At 41.9% G+C, this 23,400-nt stretch overlaps 1 protein-coding gene across 1 annotated transcript in view; it reads right to left on the reverse strand.

Annotated features, from left to right (window-relative positions):
* Positions 1-1,046: 1,046 nt before the first annotated feature.
* LOC119396651 (isoleucine--tRNA ligase, cytoplasmic) overlaps positions 1,047-23,400 on the reverse strand; it is a 31,505-nt gene continuing 9,151 nt past the window's right edge. Inside the window, exons 8-31 of the mRNA XM_037663941.2 lie at positions 22,614-22,701; positions 22,464-22,524; positions 21,870-21,965; positions 20,843-20,965; positions 19,993-20,183; positions 18,808-18,934; positions 18,430-18,503; positions 18,114-18,308; positions 16,725-16,811; positions 15,807-15,890; positions 15,549-15,693; positions 14,791-14,908; positions 12,509-12,600; positions 10,661-10,738; positions 10,126-10,244; positions 9,860-9,962; positions 9,482-9,565; positions 8,892-9,026; positions 8,264-8,422; positions 7,547-7,642; positions 5,769-5,945; positions 5,165-5,295; positions 4,001-4,115; positions 1,047-1,427 (exon numbers count right to left, since the gene is read on the reverse strand). Of these exons, the coding sequence (XP_037519869.1) occupies positions 1,290-1,427; positions 4,001-4,115; positions 5,165-5,295; positions 5,769-5,945; positions 7,547-7,642; positions 8,264-8,422; positions 8,892-9,026; positions 9,482-9,565; positions 9,860-9,962; positions 10,126-10,244; positions 10,661-10,738; positions 12,509-12,600; positions 14,791-14,908; positions 15,549-15,693; positions 15,807-15,890; positions 16,725-16,811; positions 18,114-18,308; positions 18,430-18,503; positions 18,808-18,934; positions 19,993-20,183; positions 20,843-20,965; positions 21,870-21,965; positions 22,464-22,524; positions 22,614-22,701 (2,816 nt within the window). The 3' untranslated portion in view covers positions 1,047-1,289. The remainder of the gene's footprint in view (positions 1,428-4,000; positions 4,116-5,164; positions 5,296-5,768; positions 5,946-7,546; positions 7,643-8,263; positions 8,423-8,891; positions 9,027-9,481; positions 9,566-9,859; positions 9,963-10,125; positions 10,245-10,660; positions 10,739-12,508; positions 12,601-14,790; positions 14,909-15,548; positions 15,694-15,806; positions 15,891-16,724; positions 16,812-18,113; positions 18,309-18,429; positions 18,504-18,807; positions 18,935-19,992; positions 20,184-20,842; positions 20,966-21,869; positions 21,966-22,463; positions 22,525-22,613; positions 22,702-23,400) is intronic.

Consider the following 23,400-nt stretch of genomic DNA (forward strand, 5'->3'; position numbering starts at 1 on the left):
TCCGCAACTTTTTGCACCCCAGTGGGATGGGAGGGGGGGGGAGCATCTAGAATAATAATAATAATAATATCTGGGGTTTAACGTCCCAAAACCACCATATGATTATGAGAGACGCCATCTAGAACAGCCAGCCTTTTATTCAATGCCGTCACCCGACCGGCAAGATTAGTCATATTGCGTGATGTGAAAAGTTGGCTGGCAATCCTGAAAGGCGTTTTACACGTATATGTGGGACCCGAGTGTGCTAATCAAGCTATGTAGCTCATTGCTACTGCATAGAAAAATGCTATCCGAGATTCCAGGCACCTCCACACTACCCCTTGTAGCCCCCCTCCGTATGCCCATGACACCAGCACACATGCCCGTGCCTATACTTGATGTCAAGTGTAAGCATCTAGTGCCACGTGCCCCTGCTGACACGTTACGTGTGAGCAGAAGAAGAGCATGAAGCTGGCTGTTCAAATTACCTGGTCAAACATACACAAACATTTTGGCATTGTGAAAATTCTGCAAGCTAACCAGGGTTCCCAATTACATATAACACACTTCAATTCCCTGAGGTGCCACTGCACACTAATCTGATATAACACATTTACATTTCTTATGAGTTGGACTGGTTCCTTGTTCATCAATAAACTTAGTGACCTTGCAGCATAGAATAACAGAGAGCTGAGCTAGTTGGTAAGTATTCATTTTAAAAAGAATAGTAGCATAGTCGTTATGCAGAATATGCAGCATAGTCGTTTTAAAAACAGGAGGTACTATCACAGTTTGACAGTCCTATGAAATGGAAAGCAGATGTGGCTTTCATGATGGAATCACATGCAAGAGGCAAACCTTGGGTCTGTGCAGCCAGCACTACCATTTTCAGTTGAAGCATGACTGGTGCAGTCAATGGCCAAATGTACAACGCAGAGAAGCACAGTTGTATGTCAGGAACAGGTCCAATGATTAAAAGCAAATGGCATGGGAAGCACAGTCACAACAGTATTGTTGCACTAGCTGCCTCACCTTTCACCCTGTGCGTGATACAAGGCAACCATAAATACGATGCAAAAAAGAGATAACATTTACTAGAATGAACTTTGATGTTGCACATCAAAGGCAATGGGATGAGAGGGGACAGGAAAAAACTGAAGAGGGGTGGGTACAGCGGCACTGTATACAGAGAAGCACAACAGAAAGTTCATTTTGTGTGAAAAGTTTCATACAGTCCCAAGCACCAGAGAAAACCCAGAATAAGTTACTACAACTACCATGCTTGTGATAAATTAGGAAGCGACACAGTCTTAGCGAAGGTATGCATATAGCGTCTGTCCGTGCAATGTCTTCACATCGTTTGGGGTTATGTGCGTCAGCTTTGCAGACTTGTCACGAGATTTGTAGATTTCCAATGCCTTTCCTGTGGTGTTGAAAACTACTGAGACCTGGATAAAAAAAAAAAGAGAGAAAAAAAAAGCAAGAATGGGAGAATTAAGCGCATTATTTTTTAAAGTGTCAATTATCAGGTAAGATCCCCCGATAAATAAGCTCTCGTTCGAAATGAGGTCCCCCACGAGACAAGATGTTCTGTGGAATAATTACACTATGTACCTGCTAATTAAACAGCTTTATCTGTAAAAAGGATTACGAAGATCAAGTTCTGTTCATGTCTGAGCCAGCTTGTTGGTAACTGATGACATATGATTCAGCAACATTGAAAAAGCACAGATGGAACAAGAGAGGGATTCCACAAACAGTGACGTCACTGTTGAACACGTCTACCATGCTGAAAGAGTAGTACAGCAATTCAGTTGGCAAAAAATCTTGCGAAACTAGCTGGTGTCATGAGTGCAACGAATGTGCACGAGGACATCGATGTTGATCAGTGGAGTAACACTGCCTAACTGCACCATTCGACTATAATTACTCCAGTTTTCCAACTTGATTTGAAACAATGTTAAGCAATCGTTAAAGCGAAGCCAGAGAAATCTTCCCCATCCCAACAGACAGTGGCTCTCTGAGCAATTTCAGGTGCCACATAATCAGGGTACCCCTGCTGGTTTTCGGATGCGATGCCACATCAAATATGAGGGTGCCTCCACGCACTCTGAAGCAAACAGCAGAACGTCAACCATACTACAAGAGCACATGAAAGAAACTAGCCGCATGTGCCATTAGTGTAGCTGTGTACGTCACAATTCACTCGTAACACAGTTCTAAGCTGGGATTAGAGCTGTGCGAATAGCAAAATTTTGGGTGCGAAGCGAATTCGAATAATACAGATTGAGTGCGAATCGAATCGAATAATTTCGAATAATTTTCGAATATTTCTCAAACATTTTTCGAATAATTCAAAGTGAAATTACAGAAAAAGTTGCAGTGAATCCCTAAGTATGTTCTTGTGAGATAGCAACATTAAAGTGTTTCTTTTCGCGAGGTTGATGAAGCGCTGGTGGGGTCATATTTCATAGTTGTCTTTCTTATCAAGAATGAGGCAATGTAGAGGTCGAATTCTATTTATGTACATGATTTGGTGCAACCAAAGTGCTGCCGACAACACTTGACACGTGATAGGCAGAGATGCCATTTCCTCAGCCTCTCCTCCTCTTTAAACTTCTGTGGAAGCCCAACTGATATTTCGGACAAGGGTGTGCTCCCTTCAAGTCCGGAGTTTCAAATCTGCCTCGTAGACGTCAATATGTAAGAACATCTGAAATTTTTGATGCTAAAAAGCTTCGGCGTCCGATTTTTCGGACTTCCTGCCCAAATTTCAGGCCCAAAACAGCATTAATTGAGCCTCCAACTCTGCCACATCTTTCATCTCCATGTTGGAACCAGCGTTTTCTTGAGTTAATACATTTGCGACCGTAGCGGAGCTTGAAAGGCAGCTTTGCCGCAATACGGGGGTGTGATGAGGTGAAGCATATTGATAATCTAGGGACCACTTCCAAACGGTTGTTGACCGTCTCTTGGCCAAGTTCGACCGTAACGGACCTTGAAAGGCAGCTTTGCCGCAATACGGGGGTGTAATGAGGTGAAGCATATTGAAAGCCTAGGGACCACTTTCAAACTGACGTTGACTGTCTCTTGGCGAAGTTCGACCGTAACGGAGCTTGAAAGGCAGCTTTGCCGCAATACGAGAGTGTAATGAGGTGAAGCATATTGAAAATCTGAAGGGGTCACTTTCAACCGGACGTTGACTGCATTTGTCTTTGGGAAGTTCGAATAGTAAAATTTCAGTGCGAATCGAATCGAATAGCAAACACTATTCGAAAAATATTCGAAATTTCGAATATTCGCACACCCCTAGCTGGGATTCTATGAAGTTCATACGTATGACTGCCAAAGCTGCACAAATATTTAGACGTGAAAAACGGTTTCAATTGCACTGAAGCGTAAAATAATGAATGCTTCTCAGACTAAATCCTGCAAAAGGTGCTCAGTGCTCTTATGCCTGCCTGCCTTGGTAATTGGCTGGTTCTCACAAAAATCATGTGATCTAGTTAGTTACAAAAGCATGCATTAGTTCAGCAACAAGTTTTATTGAATGTCGGTGCTCCTTTGTTTTAATAGCAGTGCACATGGAGATTGATAAAGCCTGAGAAGAGATAGGGCAAGAGCAAATGCATTTTCTGTGCAAACTCAATGCTGCAGACAAAATATCATCATTCCTTCATTAAGCTTTTTGAGAGAAAGAGCATGGGGGTGGGGCAAAGGGGTAGTTCAGCACTCATTTGCTGCAAGAATTGCAAATTATGCAAATAAGGCAGTTTAAGCAAGAAAATGAAAAACATAATACAGTCAAACCTCAGTTTAATGAAGTCATTCATATAACCCAAAGATACCTCTGTCAATATGTAAAGCCGGTACTTTTATAAACATGCAGTCATCGCGTGCAAATATTGCCCCGAAAAAGTTTATTTTCTTTTTCATATCTTACAATTTGTTAAGCTGAGCTTTGACTGTAATGTGAAGCACATAGCAGGCTGCAGTTTAAGCAAGTGTTAATTATGCTTACCAGTTGCTCAAGCCTAGGAACGTCAACGAAATTATGGCCAATAGGGTTTTCCAACAATACAGTTGCCTTGAGTCCATTGGTCTGGCTGGCACCACACAGCTCAACATTCACATATCTGAAACATTATCGGAGCGTGGTTCTTTTTAGTGCTTAAATCGTAATTCTCTAGAACCTTATTATGCAAACACAGTTCCATATAGACATCCAAATGGTTTAATTACAACATCGTAGGTGTATTGAACCATACAAATAAAAGGTTAGCATGTTTTGAAACTATCAAAGGGTAGTTCACTATCTTTCAACTGTGCACAGCGTTACTCTGAATTTACAGTTAACATTTAAACCAATTTTAACCAGTGGCATTAGTGACAAAAAGAAAAACTGAGTTGGGTCAGAAAGTTAACGTAAAAGAATAAAATATAGAAAATAAGCTATGCCCTGCCTGCATTAGTACCAGAGAAGTTTGTCCTCATAGACAGCAGATCTTGTTATGCTGTTACAAAATGATGTCCCATCACAGTGACCACTGAATTGATAACCAAGGCGATAATCAACTACAGATGGGGCATAACTAAAAAAAGACTATGATGCTAACTCCAATGTTAAACAGAGGTGCATTTTATCTAGGAAATTGAATTATAGTTTCTCCAAAGTGTATCTCGTGCAGCTCAGCCCTTTCTGCATGCAGTGACTCAGCAAGCATGCACAGAAAGCAAAGGAAGCGCACAGAACCAAGACTGCGTTCACAGTGTTAACACTACTGTCAGAACCAACATGATTACCCCTGACAGTCACAAGACTGTGACAAAAGACTTTTCTGTGTGCATCCACAAATCCCTGCCTTCATTACAAGAGCTCATTCCAAAAGAAGCCTATTCCTGAACATAAAAATCAGAGATACATGGCACTTCTTAATGAACATCACTTTCTCACTTTGAACCCTTAGAATTTGGGTGTCAAGATCTCTGGATATTCAGTTAATTAGGGTACATTGCTGCCAGCCTTTGCAATATTATCAAAGTACAACCTACAGAACCAATGTAGTCTACATTATGTTTAGCTGTAGCTTTTCTTTTTAAAGCACATAATCACCAACATTAAACCCGTGTTGGTTGCCATATCATAGCACAGTAGGAAGACTGAAGAAAAAAACAAAGGCCGTACCTACAGTAAGGAGTTCCACTCGAACCTGATGCTTTGTTGTCACGTGCATCTACTTGCTTGCCAGTGGCTCCAGCAGCTGTTGTGCTGCCACTAGGCTTGGTGATAACTATCTTCAGCTGGGAGCCCTTCAGCTATATGGAAAAGATGAAATAAGGGAAACAGTGAGACAGCTTCTGGTTTATCATATCCTTCTGTGTGACGCATGAGCACCTGCATAGCTCTGCAAAGGCCTTTCTGTTAAACGTTCCACTGATAATGGCGACTGCCAGTTAAACATGTGTCAACAGTAAATGACACCTCATCAACTTTTATTACATCAGAAAAGCATTTCTAACAAGCCCTTTGTACACGAAGGAGCAAGAGTGAACACTCCATAGAAAACACAACTGTATTACAGCTTTGGCAGCACTGCAAGCACATTGAGCCCAGCCAAGCTTACATAAGTGGCGAACTTGAATTTCGCTTGTTACCTCAACAACTTGATCACACGTAATCACTGCCAGAGAACTATCATCAGAAACGCATTTCATATCCCAACAAATGATTTTTTCCTGCCACAGAGAGTCAAGCTTATACTTCATACAAACAACGCAATGTCACCAACCTCATGATCTTCCTCAATGATGACTTGTGTGTTGGAGGATGTGTTGCCCATCTTGAGGGGAACCTTTAGGGTACCTTCTATTAGTGAATGGTGGGACTTGATCACTGCAGCCATGGGGTGATCCGGAGGTGATACTGATAAGTGCACTGCCACTTCATCCGTGGGCACCAAGTGGGCCTGAAGTTGATTGTAGCATGTGCAGAATGAAAAATGAACATGAGCACATGCAAGGCCATGGTAAGTTGTCATACCAGGTGAAATACAGCAGTAGCGCTTATTTACCTTCAACATGAAGTTACAATAAATACTTCCCTCCAGTTCGCAGTTCAGCATACATGGCACCCATGCTTAACATTGCTGCACAGAAACTATAAGTGCAGAGATCTAAATGAACTGAAGGCATGCTCTGTTAGGCAACGCTATCACTAGTACAGAAAGACTCAACTTGGTTGTGGAGACGGTGACAGCCAGACTTTTCACTTTTCAGAGCGATGTGACTTGTAGTCAGCTCATTTATACTGCATCAGTAGTCATTATAGGCCAGACATGACGTCTACGGTCATTGTTTCTGGAACCTGCTACACGTAACTCACTCATGAGTGTCATCAGGTAACCCTACGTTGCTCGAAGGAACTGGCTACAATGTTTCAAACATAAAAATCCCAGGAGCATATCTCGCACATAAACAAGTGCGACAATGCTGAACACTCAAATGATGACAAATGCAATAATGAAGAATAACAAGAAAAAGATGGCAAGGGGTGGCAATGTTTATGGACTAGATAAGCTTGATATGATGAGCACATCCTACAGAGGAGCCTCTCACAGGGCCTTATCAATGTATCGAACAAATGCAAGACTGGGCAGCCTCTGGCACCAGTATCCAGGCTGCAAATGAACCAGCTTACAAGCTAACTGATATTTTAGGTAAGAAGGCTATGCTTTTTGCAAGTCCATGGCACATTGTTATGGCTTTACCAAAAAGAACTGCATCTCCCACAGGAAACTGTATTGACTCATGTAAGGGCCAGAAATTCCATTGGAGAAATGCAGCTTTGCGGCTATCTGGAGCTCTATCTGTCCTCTTTAGGATGACGCTAATACGGTGGCACTGTGTCAAGGGAAAACTGCAGATTTGCATTTTCTAAAGCCCAATTTTTTCATAGTTTTTGATGACGGCACACTAGTAAAATGCTTTTTTTTTCAACTTCTACTGCTTATTTTGGTCTAATATTTTACCATGACACAAAATATGGTCTCAGAATTGGAGAAAAAAATTAATTGAAAAATTGAACATTTTGACCAAATTTACCATTGCCATTGCCACGTCCCCGTTAATAGCGTTGGGAATCCCTGTCACATTAAAGGTAGCAGCACACAAATGTATGCAGAATGCAAAAGTTCGGTGATGCACGTGCACTGCCAAGGCACTGAACATGGTTGCTACTCTGTTGGAAAACTTTTCTTTTCCCCCAAATCTTGGGCTGCCAAACTTCTGATGCCATTACATGGGCATGGCCCTTACACAGGTCTAGACGGTAAGTAGAAATAGAGTTTTTACTGATCACATTTCAACTTCATAGTGCTTCTTCTGTTGCATACTCATAATAATGCAGTCAAAGCTAAAACCTTGCCCTGTACCTGAAGACATTTGTAAGTTATGCCCTCATTATCTAGTTTTACTACAACATTTTACACTTTTACAAACATTTGCACATGAGAACACCTCATGGCCTGATACCAAACATTGTGCAGCAAAAAGACTGGAAGAGGCTGACCTTTTTCCGCAACTTCTGGACCCGGTTTATGACTTCTCTGGCGAGGCCCTCGTCCACCATGGACTGGTCTGGGGAGATGTCCAGCAAAATGAGAACCTAGAAAAATATGGCAACATAACAAATATTTCATCAACATCAAGCTGCCCTAACCGGTTAAGCTAATGCCTTCGAATAACAGTTCTTTACCAATATTTATGTGACATACAAGATGCAGCTTGAGGATAACACTGCATATGGGGCAATGTTCAGCTTGCACACAGTTGAAAAACCTCAAATTATGATAGGCTTGTTAGATGTTATGCTATCGAACTGTGAGCGATTAATCCGAGCAAAGGAAATGTGCTGCAGAAGGATAAAGAGGAACTGATCGATAGTAGGTGAATAAGCTAAGCCTGATTTATGAAGGTAAGTCTCCTGTAGGAGCACTGGCTCCAAAAAAATCAATATGTGCAGTTTTGAAGCATGCATTCAGTGATGAACAAACACCATAACGTTCCAGTGCCATCTGTCATTGTTTCCATATTGGATTTCGAATGCAGTACAAAAGGGCAGGGGGGGGGGTGAAGGAAAAAAGATCAACAAAAAGGGATGAATGCCACACATGTAAAGTGGCGAAAGAGAATACGAGACGTGACAATAAAATGAACAATTATTAACAAGTAAGAGCGCCAATGAGAGACTGACAAACCGAAAGGGTTAAGGCAATGCTTCACTCACATCGCCCTCAGCATGGGCTTCATACTGCTTAGACAACTCCTCGGCATGAGCCCCAGAGAAGCTGTACTGGACACGGATGTCACCAGCTTCTAGCTGGTGCCCACAGACGGTGGGCATTTCACCCTTGAGGTAGGCCTGGATGGTTGCGTCCTTCAGGGCCTGACGAAAGAAAAAAAAAAGGAAAATGACAGCCATTGAAATTTCTCCTTCCTTGCCATTTATTTTGGACACTTCTATGCACTATGTACAATACAGCAACAGTGAGTTGCAGGAAAGTTAGTTATTATACTGCCGATACTGCCTAGACAGAAAGATTTCTACAGGTCTCCTTTTTGACACGGTCAGCAATTTCAGGTTTACGCTGGGTGAGGTATGGCTCAACGGTGTAATAATGAAATGTTTGGTGCATGCATTCTTACGCACTAACCTAATTTGTTTGGAGACAAAGCATGTTTTGTTAAATTCTGCTTTTAGAAAATGTAGAAGTAAACTAAAAGCTTTTAAAAATAGGTGTGCAAATGAATGAAGCATAAATTTATTTACAGCAAGGCTAGACAGAACATGAGTGTCACTGTAATAGAAACAACGTAATGACAACTATGACAGAACAGTGCTGCAGGCAGCGTACCCGAATCTCTTGAGAGACAGCCTTGGATTCACCCCTGAGACGCAGTCCGAGGGCCTTGATGTCCGGCTCTGCTTTCATCAGGACACCATACTTTTCTTTTTCTACCGTTACAGTCAGTTGCCTAATGTTCAGTTCCTACAAGCCAGCAAAAAGTATGTGAAATAACAAAACTGAGTCAACAAGGTTCCATGTGAATACATATATATGCAGTTTACAATAACAAACTCTAATCAAAAGCTAGCAAGTCTGCCCTCATTCAATACTTGTATATCTATGGGTAAATAGCTCTGCAATCGTTTAGCTGAACATAGGAAAATGCCAATGCAGTTTTAAGGCTGTACTGCCTGACTGACCACACTTGGGAATTTCAACGCACACTGGTTAAACCACATAGCATGAAAGTCTGCACTAAATTACCTGAACAAGCAGAGCAGATGTTTAAAAAACTGTGAGGAGATATGCTGGTTTGCATTACTTTTACTCTGCATGTTCACTTGGTATTTTCTCGGAAAGGATGAAGGAATCGCAGTGCCGATTCAAGTGTCTCAACACTGCAGCAAGTTGGCACATGCCAAATGAAACCAACGTACCTCAAGGACATACTGTTTTAGTGATGCCACGTCATCTAGATACTGCTGGTCTTTGTGGATGACCACGACCTCTCGCAGTGGGTACTGGAAAGTAAATGGACGAAAGGAATCATGAGAATTGTTTCTATATTACGACCCCTATTTCCTTGAGCTTAACAAAAATACATGAAAAAAGTTTCAATTTTGAAAATTTCCCTTTCATCTGTTAGGTGGTGCTGTGAACACAAGAACCCTTGGAAGACTGGAGACTTGCAAGATTGGAAAAACATCAAACCAATCAACCAAATAAAACTAACTACGTACTAGTTAACGGATTGTGCATTGAAAACTATAACACAGTGGAGCTCTTGAATAACATGTCATGCTCAAAGCAGTCACCTTTAGAGGTAGAGTCTTGCGATCTCGGACAATGCGTCCCAGCTCAATCACAGTCTGCATCCGGCTGACACTTCGCTCCACCACCTCTTCAATGAGCTCATTCCTGCAGGCGCAAAAGCAATAAACTAATGCATTAATAATGACAGCTTGCTGTTTTGGAATAAGAAAACATTAGGGCAAGCAGAATAAAAGGAAAACGAAAAAAAAAAAAGAACAATGAGACTTAAGTAAAGACAAAAAAGTAATCAGAAACAGCAGATGCTCACCTTGGCTCCGGCAACATGAGGTAGTGTATGCTGCGTGCGTCTTCTTTGCACGAGAGTTCAGAGAAAAGGTGCCTCAAGTTCTGGTACATGAGTTCCGTCAGGAAAGGCGTGAAAGGGGCCTGCCAAGCACAGAGGAAACAAATGGAAAACAACATGCGATAATCAGGTGACACACACATAAGCCATGTAAAGAACGCATAAGAGAAGCCCCAACTAGGTTTAGAACGTCTAATTATTCTTTCAAAACATTCCTTACATTCCTACTGCTGAAAAAAAAAAAAGCCAGTAGTTGGTGGAGGAAATGAAGATCAATCTTCTCGTAATGAATTTTGCACTGCAAGTAATGAGTTGACAATTTCAGTCTAATGTAGCAAATTGTACAGCATTTTTAACATTCGTGACCCTTTTCAAACACTACGTGAAATTGACAAGCAGATTCTCTACTCACTTCGAAATGCAATTCATTCTTTTTACCCTTTACCTCCAACTTCAATTAGCACAAGACATGAGCCCAGCTAGTCAACACAATGATTACCATTAGCCGGATCATGGTGTAGAGAACACTGCACAACGTGTCCAGGGAATGCTTGCAGTCCTCCTTTCCACCTTCACCCTGCAAAAAGAGCAACAGGTTAGGCATGCCTCACAGGTAATACTAGAGTCAACGTTAAGAGAAATTTGTATGCGTGTATGCAAGCAATGCTTATTAAAAAACGTACAAACAAGAGAAAGAAAGCCACTGTAGAATCTTTTCAATCACTCATTTGCAGCTCTATATTCATTCTCTCATCCATCAGAGTTATTGCATCCAACACCGGACAAATCGGCACACATGCTCTGGGAGCGAAGCAGAAGAGGAAGACAAAGATAGCATATGCCAGTTCATGATGATGATGATTATCTGTGGACGCGAAACGGCATAACGAAAAGCTTAACAGCTCCGCTCTAAATTGACCTTTCCGTTGGCGGGATGTAAACTCACAACCTTCAAATTGAGTCATCCATTTTTATGTACAAGTCAAAGCCCACCTCTGTGTTGCCAAGTGTCACCAGTGCCATAGGATGTGAAGTGGCTCAATTTTCAAGCGAAGACTTAGAATGAGAAAGCTCTCCTGGTATAGTACATAATTAAATATATGCACATACTCTCGTATAGATTCCAGGGTCCGGTTGTCAATTGTGAGCTTTTCTCTTACTAGGCCATCGAAGATTATCTTTGTGTTATGCATATTTATTAACAGTACTTTAAAGCTTTCTAGGCTTAGGTCTTCCAAGCACTAGGCATCTGCCTTGAACTTTGCAACAAATCAACTATTTCCACCTTGGAGTAGCACAGATGGCGTTTAAAGCATAACGTGTTTCTTTAAGATGCGTTAATTGCAAGAAATAGCATTAACAAGGTACTTGTCTTGTAACTGTCAAAGAAAAAAAGAGAAGAGAGAGGGAAAAGAAAGAGAAGAGAAGAGAGAGGAAAAAGCAATGATTGCGATAGCAATAAATTGTAATGTAACGCAAAGAACGGAAAGCAGCTCGAAATTGCCAGCGCATCGCTCGAGCCTAAAGGACGCATGAAAACAATGCACACAGGACGAGCGCGAACTAATGCGTCACAGCTCGACACTTGAAGCGCACTGCTCAAACATAAAGCAGGACGCACGAAACAAACGAACAGGTACACACAAGACGAGCGCAAACTAATTGTCACAGTTGTTACTTATTTCTGTTTGAACAGCGCGCTCCTTTCGCAAACACGGCCGCTGCAGCGAGCGAAGTGAAGCACCCCACCGGCTGCCCCTTCTTTCCTTGAGATAAGCGCACGAAAGCGATGACGCCCTGTAGAGCGAACAGCAACGGCGTTCGCAAGGGCGGGGCGACGATCTTTAAAGCGCGCAACACGCGCGCACGTCGCGCCATCTATGCGGCCAATAAGAAAGCATGCTGAATTACATGGTGTATATAAATAGCTTGCCGTCAGCAGGCTGAGAGACGGTGCTGTAGTGGCCTAACGTCTAACGCGGCGGGCTGCAAAGCGACAGGTCCCCCGTTCGATTCCGCGCGTCGGAAAGAATTTCTTAATTATTTTTCTTTGTGGCCTTTCTATATATATACATACTTATACATATACGGTGAATGACGGCGACGGGGACGGACATTTTCCAGCCGAGACTGTCCATATAATTGCTATCGCAATAAAAGAAAGAAAGAAAGAGAGATACATAATTGTGTGCTCTTGTTAAAGTCACGTGATGAATATGAAATCAAAACTGAGCATAACTGAAAAATACGTTAACTATCTGCATCAAATGTAACACAAGAGAGTCTACAAGATATAAAGGCAAAATAGCCAGAACATTAAAAACTGTTGAATAAGCCGAGAACATACCTTGAGCCGTTTCCGATTCATCCGAACATACCAGTTGGTCAAATGGTCAACGAACTTGACCAGTCGTGGCACAACCGTGTAGAGGCGGTACTCTATGAAAAATAAAAAGGCAGAAGAAAGATATGCATACCGTATTTACTCGATTCTACCGCGCCCTCGATTGTAACGCGCACCCGTTTTCCGCGACCAAAAAAAAAAAAAAAGTAATACATCGATTGTAACGCGCACCCATTTTTCGTGAGAGAAAAGAACAAAAAAAGTCCGTAGGAGTCAAACTTCGCACATTCAGATGAACATGTATTTGGGTTTTAAAGAACTAAAGTTTCAAAAAAGTAAAACACAAAGTCAAAAAGCGGGCCTTGCCGCTAAAACTGTCACCACTACGGCAGCGATACGAGTCGCGTAATGGATCAGTCCTCGTCGCTGTCGGACAACTCCTTGTCGCTGTCAACGCTCTTCGATTTCGGGAAACCGGCCCTGCTTTGGTCCACTGAAACCTTTTCGTGAAGCTTTGCTGTAAAAAATCTGCTTCTGTTTGCGCCAGTCTCGCACGCACGTTTCGGGAACTCCGAACTATATCCGAACGACCGCGATGCGGCCCGATTTCCGTCCGTCTCTCTGCACATGTAATAACTATTCTTTTAAATGCGGCATCGTGGTACACTCGTCGAGTATTTGGAGTCGGCACTTCCATGCCGTCGATGCGAACGCAGAACGGGATGACAATCTCCTCAGCACACGTACGAACTGAAAAAATGGCAGAAATCGTAGGAGGCGGCCATTTTGAAATGTCGATGGCAATACGATAACAGAGTTTTTTTTTTTTTTTCGGTACTCGATTGTAACGCGCATGCGATTTTTGGACTCGTTTTTCCGGAAAAAAGGTGCGCGTTAGATTCGAGTAAATACGGTATTTTACCGGTGGTGCAGGTACATGCTCAGTAACTACAAGATGCAAGTACACCCAGAATCAGGTGGCACTTTACATCATTGCTATTGAGTCACATGAAAAGACAGAAAATAGAAAAGAACAGCCTGGGAAAATATGACATCACTCGCCAGAGTTTTCTATCTAGCTATGCAAAACATAACGCAAAGGTTTGTCAAGTCTTTTAGGCCTCACTCCTTTGATACACCTTGCAATCGCTTCCATGAGCAGCACAGGTAACCATGGTCCTCCAGCACAGCGTTCAGAGGGCGCCACATACTTTGGCCATACGTCATGGATGGATGTCCTCACACATTTCATTCCCTAACTTGCAACTCGAAAATGAAACCTCATGTATTCAACTGTTCCAAAACCTTCCTTGAACGAATCTAGGGTAAATAAATTCTCGCTACTATCTAAAACACATACCTCTAGTGTCACAAACACATGCAAAGATGTTGCTCAATTAACACAGTATTACTCTAACCTACTTTTAAATATCTGTACCTCCACTCACGTACATTATCAAAATATGAAAGCCTGGATATCCTTTTTAGAAAACACAGAGTATGGCATCGGTTGGCAAATGCACCCAATCTTTTATTCTATGTTTATGCCACACAGAACTGCTAGGAATATAAGAATATTCGAATCTGTGAAACTGAAACTGAAAGAAAGATCTGGCCAAGGTTGGCGCTTTAATGCATGCAACTGTTTACTGTGCATAGTCTCTGTCAGTCCAAGGTTGACCAAACCAAATGAAATGGTTCTTACGTGCGTAGGCGTGCGCAGGGTTCCCCTTAGGGGGTGGGGGGAGGGTCATCGCAATACCTCCCCGCCCTGTTAAGTCAAAGTATGGGGCAGGCTTTGACACCCCTCCCCCCCTGAGTGACTAGGGGGGATGCCCCCCCACCCTCCGGTGTGCACACCTATGCTTACGTGGGATGCAAACGGAGGGTCACAAAAGCAGTGCCAATGGCAAGCATTGAAGCACATTCAAAGGTTGAACTGATTATCTACTGCAAGAACTGCATAATGTATTGGATATACATGTTCACGGCTACAGATTCAAAGACTTGTACAAGCAGTTTGCAGCTTTTCTTACACACACAAGCACACTAATAACTTGCTGTATGCATTCACAGTAGGTGCTGGATGATCACCAGCCAGCCTGAATGCTGCTTTAAAAGCCACAAAACCTGGACGCAAAACCTGATGACAAATCGCCGATAGCTGCATGCCCACAAAATATTTTGGATGCAGGCATCCAAGTGACAATGCCAGACCAGAATGTGCTGATAATGGTGCCCGAGCTAGGTAGTCCTAAAGATAACTAATTCTAGTTAGCACCAACCTTTCATTTCTGCCTTGACAAAGAGCACCAAACTCTGGGTGTACGAGAGAATCCAGCGGTCCATGTAGTTTGCAGAGCCTGCTTTCGATTCGCTGTACACATACTTCTCTCCTTGTTCCTGCAAAGAATGCGACAGATGATAATTACCTTGGCACGCACCACAGCAACAGAGAAAGAAAGCATGCCAATAACACCACTTGGACTATTGTCATCTGCAACTGTGATTAGCACATGAATAGCTAACCTGGCACAAGATACAGTAATGCTGAAAGAATGTATATATGCAAATTTCTTTGCAACAATAACTCCAATAGCAACCAATAAGAAGAGCCTGGCTCTCAGGCAATATTAGAATGTTGTGCGAGCAAATCAGTCCAGCGAAAGCTTGCACATTGGGCTTGACCTTGCACGCTTCAGCACAAATGAGAACTGATTTACCCTATTCAGTGCACCCATGCTTTCATACGCTTGTTATTTGCCCTCATGCTGTGACCTGCTAGCCTCCAGATTAGTTCAGGTGGCAAAGTGAACACCATGCTGGTTCAGGTTTGAATCCCAGACTAGTGTGAACTTTTCATCAACTGGGAAGCTTTCCTTCAAGAAGACTGGAATAGATTTGCTTGGTGGCTTCATGCACCAAACAAGTGGGCAACAATTTCTTGCTTTCAAGAAATTTGTGCTGTATATTAAGATAAGGCATTCAGCTTCTAAAACATATTGTCCTAGTGTTCCTGAGCGGCCAAATAATCCTAGCGTACCTTCTCAAAAAGCACAATGTTCTGGACCAGGAACCGGTAAGCGTTGTACCAAGGCAGGAACACGTCCTTCAGAATGTCCCGAACGCCTTCTTCGCGAAACCTCAGGTTCTCTGCCCTCACCACGGGAGAGTTGATCAAGTACAACCTAGAAGAAAGAAAAATGAATAAACCATGCATTGACCAAGCACTGAACTTTTTAAAGTCAACTTTCAACGCCCAAACACGAAATCTCAACATGCTTCTTCATTGTCTTTGTACCTCAGAGCATCTGCTCCATATTTCTTCACGACATCCATTGGGTCGGGGTAGTTCTTCTTCCTTTTGCTCATCTTCTGGCCATCACTGAAACACAAGGCATGGCAAGAACAGCAGGAAGTCAATGCGTGAAATGAACAGCACGTACTTAAGTTAACTAATACAGAGCACCCTCAGCAGCTAAACCAGCCAAGCAATCTGCCAGCGAATTTTTCCAGCAAGTCACCTTTTGTTGTCCTAAATTGAGTACGAGGTCAGTGACTACTGTGTGGGTGTTTCAATAATTTGAAATTACAGTGTCACTTGTCAATTACAGTAGACTCTCGTTAAACGGAACCTGAAGGGACCAAGAAAATGTGTTCCATTTAACAGGAGTTCCGTTTACTGAGAGATGAACAGGAGTGCAGAATCTAAGTATGAAACTAATTATATTAGATGCAGTTGTTCCGTTTAAGCAGCAGTTCCGTTTAACAGATTTCCGTTTACTGAGAGTCTACTTATTTAGAAGGATGCCTTGGCAGATATACGCACAAAGGCTTGCATATTTCCTAAGCACTGCTACACCTTGACAGTAAAATGTGCCACTGATAGTACAGGACAAGACTAGTGATTCTCAGTAGAGCTCCACTTCTAAGAAAACTACAAACATAAAGAGCATAGCCAATGACACCGTGCTCAATAAACAAGACAACTTGCCGCAAAATTCTATTTACTAACCATTTATGCCAGGCTAACGCTCTGCTGCGCCACTGGGTTGCCACAATACCAAGAAATAGCTGGGAACTTCAGACTAATATTTAACCACACATTATTATTTTCATTTTCATGACACTGACAGTTAACTCCGGCTGTGCCCTGAACACAACGTGGAAGACATTGTTGGTAGGCAGTGCAAATAAACGCTACTTCAGTGCAGCTCACCTGGCAAGTACCATGCCGTTGGCAATGAGATTCTTGAATGGCGCTTTGCCAAAAAGAGCCGTTGACAGGACCAGCAGTGTATAGAACCTGCATACGAGTTTTTCACAGAGAATGATTATGAAGAGCCAAATGTCGCAATTTGAATTGGGGGAAAAAAATTAAAAAAAATCCCAGAATTAAAAATTATATATGCAGTATAAAATATGAAGTTTATTTATTTACAGTCCACAACAAGAAACCCAGGAAAGGTAAATGTATCTGTCTGGCATTGCTGCGGAGCCAGACACAATTTTGGTGACGAACTGCAAATTTTTCAGAGAATTTCGCGATGTGTTCACAAACATATGGCCAGGAAGTTCTATGAAGAAAAAAAAAGTAAATAGCATTCTGCAATATTTTAAAGCATGTAATTTGAAACTGCAGACTGTCGTTCATACTTTAGAAGGCTTTGTATTCAACATGTTCAATTTGTAAGCCACCAAGAAATTATTTTATTTTTCGCAATTCATACGGCACCCATGACTTAAGTACTTTTAATCACAGCTACACAAGCAATGTGAAGAACAAGGTGTAGACTGCCGAGTAGAGACACTGAAGAGCCAAAGCCACACACAGCACAAGACAAGTAATGAAACAACACTAAGACATACAACTTTACACTTTCTATCCTCATCAACTCTACTTATAATAACACATAAAGTGTTAAAAGTAGGCTTGTGCGAATAGTAAATTTAGGGTTCGAAGCGAACAGTGATTTGGTCGAATAATTTCGAATCAAATTAGATTAGTATATATCACATATTACAAAGAAAAATGAGCATACATGTCATGACCCAATTAACCTGCACAACATTCTTTTAAAATTGAAGCAAGGCATGTGCGAATGTCATTCTTTTTGGTTCAAAGGGCAGTGGAAGCAACTTTGAATAGTAGCAGGATTTGACTTTCAGTACAATGCAAGTGATGACCTGTAAAATAGGTTAAGTTTTAGAATTTACTATACTTACAGCATATAAGCCGGTATAACAAGCTTTTAAACTTAAAAAATGATGAATCGATGTGAGGGTAATAATTTGTTCATTTAACCTTGACGTGGGGCTTCGAGGCATTGTGGATTTCCTCTGGATAAGTGTATTCACAGTACAGCACCCCTCCACTGTTGTGAAACCACCTTTACAGGCGGTTCATATGCGGTTCATATACGTCTATTCGCTCATTTTAGAATAATTTAAATTCCATTTCAAATCGAATTCGAATACTGCAATATTCGTTCGAATGTTCGAACTGCTCGAATATTCGTACAACTTACAAGTATCTTTGCGAGTAAAGAACCAAAAGTAAAAAAACAAAGAAACAAATAAAGTTAACACAGATGTAATTGTGCCTCACCAGCCACGTGTCTGGTCGACACCTTCAGCAATGAAGTCAGCGGGGAAGCAGTTGTGAAACTCCTTGAAGTTTTCAAAAGGGTAATGGACCTGTGCGTATGGCATACTGCCACTTTCAAACCAGCAGTCAAACACTTCAGATATGCGCTTCAGGGTTCCCTTGCCTTTGGCTGAGGGAATCACAAGCTTGTCTACCCTGAAAGCAAACAAAAGTGCAAGTGCACATTTTGCGGCCGTTGTATTCAACTTCACACTCACACCATCGTTTAATTAAGCAAGTAAACATAATAACGTAGCGGCACCAAGATGATACGTACGTTTCCCGGTGTAAATCGGTGACCTGCTCGCCTGTCAGTTCTTCAAGTTCTTTGATAGAGCCCACGCAGACAATCTGAATGAAATCAGACGACGGCCCAGCGTGATGAAAGTGACAACTACAGGACCAGTAGGAATCTCCAATGTCAAGCATTCAGAATCTCAAACGTCGGATCATATTTTGAGCTTTGCATTACCATTTACACATTTTGAAGGTAGCAATGGTAAAGTCAGACAACCGGAACAGGTACGGTTTAGAGCTAACGTACAAGCATTCCAATAACTACATTCTGCAAACCAGAGCACGGAACTTTTGCGACAATGGTTAACTCCTGTGAGCAGCTCCTCCTGAAAGGCAAAGACAGGAAAGTAATCCCCACCTCTTCGCCGTCATCGCTGACCCATATGGGGATGGGTGTGCCCCAGTAACGATTCCTGGAGATGGCCCAGTCGTGGGCATCCCGAAGCCAGTTGCCAAAACGCTTCTCCTTGATGAAGTCGGGGACCCTGTCATGAATTGTAAAGAATGATGAGCATGGCACACCAAAAGAGAAAACCAAACTTTCAGTAACAGAGATTCCTAAACTAAATTACAGGAGACTCTCGTTAAACAGACTTAAGAGAAAGGGAAATTATGTTCCATTTAACAGGAGTTCTGTTTAGAGAGAGAGGAAGAATGGTTCAGAATTCAAGTATGAATCCGATCATATCAGAAGCAGTTCTTCAATTTAAGCAGCAGTTACGTTTAAGACATTTCCGTTTACTGACAGGTCTATTGTACTGTGAGATGAGCCTCAAAATAGTGAACTTGTTTAGAATATCTACATGACTTTCTAAACAAATCTCCAATAGAAGTCCCTAATAAACCTAAAGAACAGAGCTCCAGAGCCCAGAATGAAGCACCTAGAAACTTCTGGGCAACAAAACAAGACTCGTCTCATCTGAAAAACACCACTGATTTCCATGCAGGACACGTGAGACACGGCTGGCTGAGTATTATCTGATTGTTGGCCAAACCACTGAAGTGGGTTCATGCCACTCTTGGAGAGAAACAACCCAATATTCATCAACGCACAGTGTCTGGCTACATGCGCGTTGGTACTGTGACACTGGCGCAATGCGGACATTGCATACTGTTAGGAATGCTCGGCCTGAAAATGCAAGACCATAAACTTGATGCCACACCAATATCTTTTTTATTGCATCATGTTGTAGCATGCCTAAACTGTTGTATGACAAAAAAAGGCACATTTCAGAGCACATTACTGCTGTTCTGATTAAAATAAACTCTAGTGATACTGAGTAGTGCTGACAAATTCTCTAGAAAAATATGGGGTTTCACAAATGGGCCAAAACCACTACATGATTATGAGGCACACCGTAGTAGGGGACTCTAGATAAATTTTAACTGCCTGCAATTTGCTAACATGCAGTTAAACCAATGTACCACAAGGGTTCTCACATTTCCCTTGCATCAAAAAGTGGCTGCTGTGGCCGAGACTCAAACCAGCACTTTTGTGAGCATAATTATGTGCCAAGAATTGCGGGGAATGTGTTGTGCTCACCAGTACGTCTCAGAGTTGGCCTTGAGCAGATCCTCCTGCATGTGTTCGACCCTAACAAACCAGGAAGGCACCGCGCGGTAGATCAGCGGAGTGTCCGAGCGCCAGCAGAATGGATAGCTGTGCTTGGATGTGCTGTGGTTTACCAGGCGACCTCGGTTCTTGAGGTCTTTGATGATCTCTTTGTCAGCATCCTACGTGAACAGACAGATGCCTATGGTTGGCTTCCTCATAAGAGATTAAGATGAGAGCATGCCAGGCATACAAGGCATTTCAGCTAAGTTGTGCCAAGTGTACTTTTTAATTTCGCGCACTCTAAAGAAAAACTGGAAAAAAAGTTAAACAGGGTTATCTTAACAGAGCTGAAATAATCCGAAGTTGCTGAACAAACGCTAAAACTTTTCTACTGAATATTTTTCCTTGGAGTTACTATTTTAAAGGGCCAGTTAGGCAATTTTTGTTAATTACTCAGCTTATCATATTTGCAGTTAGCATGAATGAAAACAAGTGCTACAACTTTTGCATTGAAGATTTTTTGCTATAGTTACTAATTAAAAAGTAAATTAAGCAATCTTTCTTAATTACACAGCTTGGCAGATTGGAAAAATATCCTGATATGCTACGTACAGCTAGGAACAAAAGTACTGGGCCGATTCGACAAGCATGGCGCATTTTTGTTTTTGTAATACTAGGCACAAGTAAGCTGAAACACCCTGTACAAAGAAAATGTGCACAATCAAACATGTTTTCCTCGAAACATTGATGGAATACACCAATTATTCAGATTGCCAACACGTTTTCTCTGCCAATGAAGAAAGTATGGGAGTGCAAGGAGATGCCTAAAAGCACTTGCCTTGACATAGAGTCCAAGGAAGTCCTTCACAGGTGCTGTAAACTTGCCACTGGCATCGACAGGGCAGACTATTTCCTGCTCTTTTGTGATGGCTCCGTGAGAGAGGCATACTCTGTAATCGTCCTGGTACACGATGCAAGAAGAAAACATTGGTAGTCTGCATTGAGAAGTCATGACTATACATCATGAGATGATGACAGTGTGTAAAGTATGGAAACTGCTTTACGGACCATCCGATTAGAATACCCACATCAATAACTGATCAGGCAAAACAACAAAACACACAGAATCAGAATCAGAATTAGGATCAGAGTTATTTATGATCCAGTTATTTCCATCTATTCAATGATATCGGCTAGTTATCTTCTTCAATGTTATGCAAGTCAGAGCACTACTAAATTTGATGATCCCTTTTAGAGTGATCCATACTATGCATCACACAATATACAAAACCCTTTTCATCATTAGAGCTGTTATATAAGTCAGCCTGCTTTGATTACATTTTTAGGTGTTCGTCTTTACAAATTACTTGTATATGAATGAGTTATGCACATCAGTTCAAGTACCTGGTACATCCCAATAACTGAGATTAACACTCAGAAGAAAAAAAAATGTAGGGAAGCATACGCCCAAGGTAATGCAGTAAACTTTATATTCAAACAAAACACATGTGCAAAAATTACTGCCCTCAAGCTTGTCCTTAAACTTTCCATGCCACCTCAAACTAAGACTTGGCATTCCAAAGGGCACAAGCTAAGTGCCATATTGTGCTTATAACCGGCCCCTTAATTTTTTATACACATGCAAGCCTATGCAACTTCACTGCAATGTTTCGTAGATTGATGTGAAGCAGAATGTGAAAGCCAGTGTTGTGCACAGCCCACTTCTATTTCTTTGATTTTAAGTGTCAGTTAAGCATATGAAGAATATATTAGAGAAATTACAACAGCTGAATTTCACTCTGGCAATTTATTGTGCTAGAATAAAAATAAAAAATAAAGGAAAATAGATAAAAGGCTGAACCTACCTCACCAAAGTATGGTGCCTGGTGAACGACTCCCGTGCCACTCTCAGCTGTGACATAGTTGTCAGAAAACACTCTAAAGGCACCTTTGGATTTATACTGGAACAAATGAGATGAAAGTGTCAATTGATAACACCTAAAGAAATTAGAGGAAATAAGAAAGATCATGCCTCACAGCTGTAGCAGTAGAAATGACCAACAACTTCAGTAGTACTACTTGACACCCTCAAGAGGAAAGATACACTGACCTTTACTTTTACTGCACAAAAGTTTATGCTGCATTTTCATTTCTACAAAGGAAACATGATGACGCAGTGCAGGTAAATATTCTCCGAGCATCTTCTGCTGAATATTATAAGAATGTGTAGCTTCAGTATATTACTTCCGAGCACAGCTGTGAGACAATGATTCAAGAAAAATAGTGACAATCTTCGCGATAGCCACAAATGAAAGAATGCAATGCATGATATGAACATAAGAGACCTGTCCTATCCAAATCAAGCAGTACAAGCTACACACAATCAGGAAACGAAGAGAGCACTACAGCTGCTTATATTACATGACAGTGTGTTGTGGTAGAATTGTTTAAAAACACACCTGCTGAAAATATGGGAAGATTGGCTCATACTTCTTGCCAACAAGTGTGCTGCCCTTGAACCTGTGCGGGAGTAGGGTAAATAGAGATTACAACAACACTGTTCACAACGCCATAGTGTGAAGGGTACAATGTGGTAAATTTAAACTTGCCTTTCCAAGATGGTGTACTCTTCTGGCTTCTTGTACAGGATATCCAGTCTTGCTTCCATCATTATATAAACTTTGCCAGAGCTGTTGTCTGAACAAAAAATGAAGGAATTATCTTTGAATAGGAGCTAAATCTTTATGGCATCGTTTTCATGGTCTGTATATTAATTTTCATGGTCTGTATATTATTTTCATGGTCTGTATATTAATCTGCGTAGTGCAGATTAATATACAGTGAAACCTCGGTGATACGATCACAGTTCATACGAATTTCAGGGTGATACGAATTTTTAGTTGGTCCCGGCCAAGGCCCATTGGCCTGCAGTGTAATGGAGTACGATTGGTGCGAACAGATCTTCACCCAGCGACGTTTGATACGAACGTACGCAACTGCCCAGGTACGAAGAGGTGCTGTCCGCATTGTCGCAGAAGACGCGCCAAGCACGTGCGAGCGCGGGAACGCAAGCGTGGGCATGCGCGCCGCACCGCCAAATCGTCAGAATCAGGGTGTAAGAAAAAAACTTTTCTTACGGTCAGAATAAAGCTTCAGAGACACGTCAGTGTCTCCGAGATTGTGTGCGCGAATCTTTGAGGCTCTTATGTGCCTCCGTGTGTCTTCGTGTTTAGATTACAGAGGACATTAGCGCCATGCTTTTTTTTTTCCTAACGCGTCGATGCGGGCTGCTGTCTTTGTACTGTGTTTACACGTGCCTGCCTCGTGCATCAGACATCCTATGAAACGTGGACGAGGACCGAAAGAAGACAAGGATGGTCTTGACGAAGGAGTCAG

The sequence above is a fragment of the Rhipicephalus sanguineus genome, chromosome 6 (assembly GCF_013339695.2).
Source record: "Rhipicephalus sanguineus isolate Rsan-2018 chromosome 6, BIME_Rsan_1.4, whole genome shotgun sequence".
In the NCBI taxonomy this organism is placed as follows: domain Eukaryota; kingdom Metazoa; phylum Arthropoda; class Arachnida; order Ixodida; family Ixodidae; genus Rhipicephalus; species Rhipicephalus sanguineus.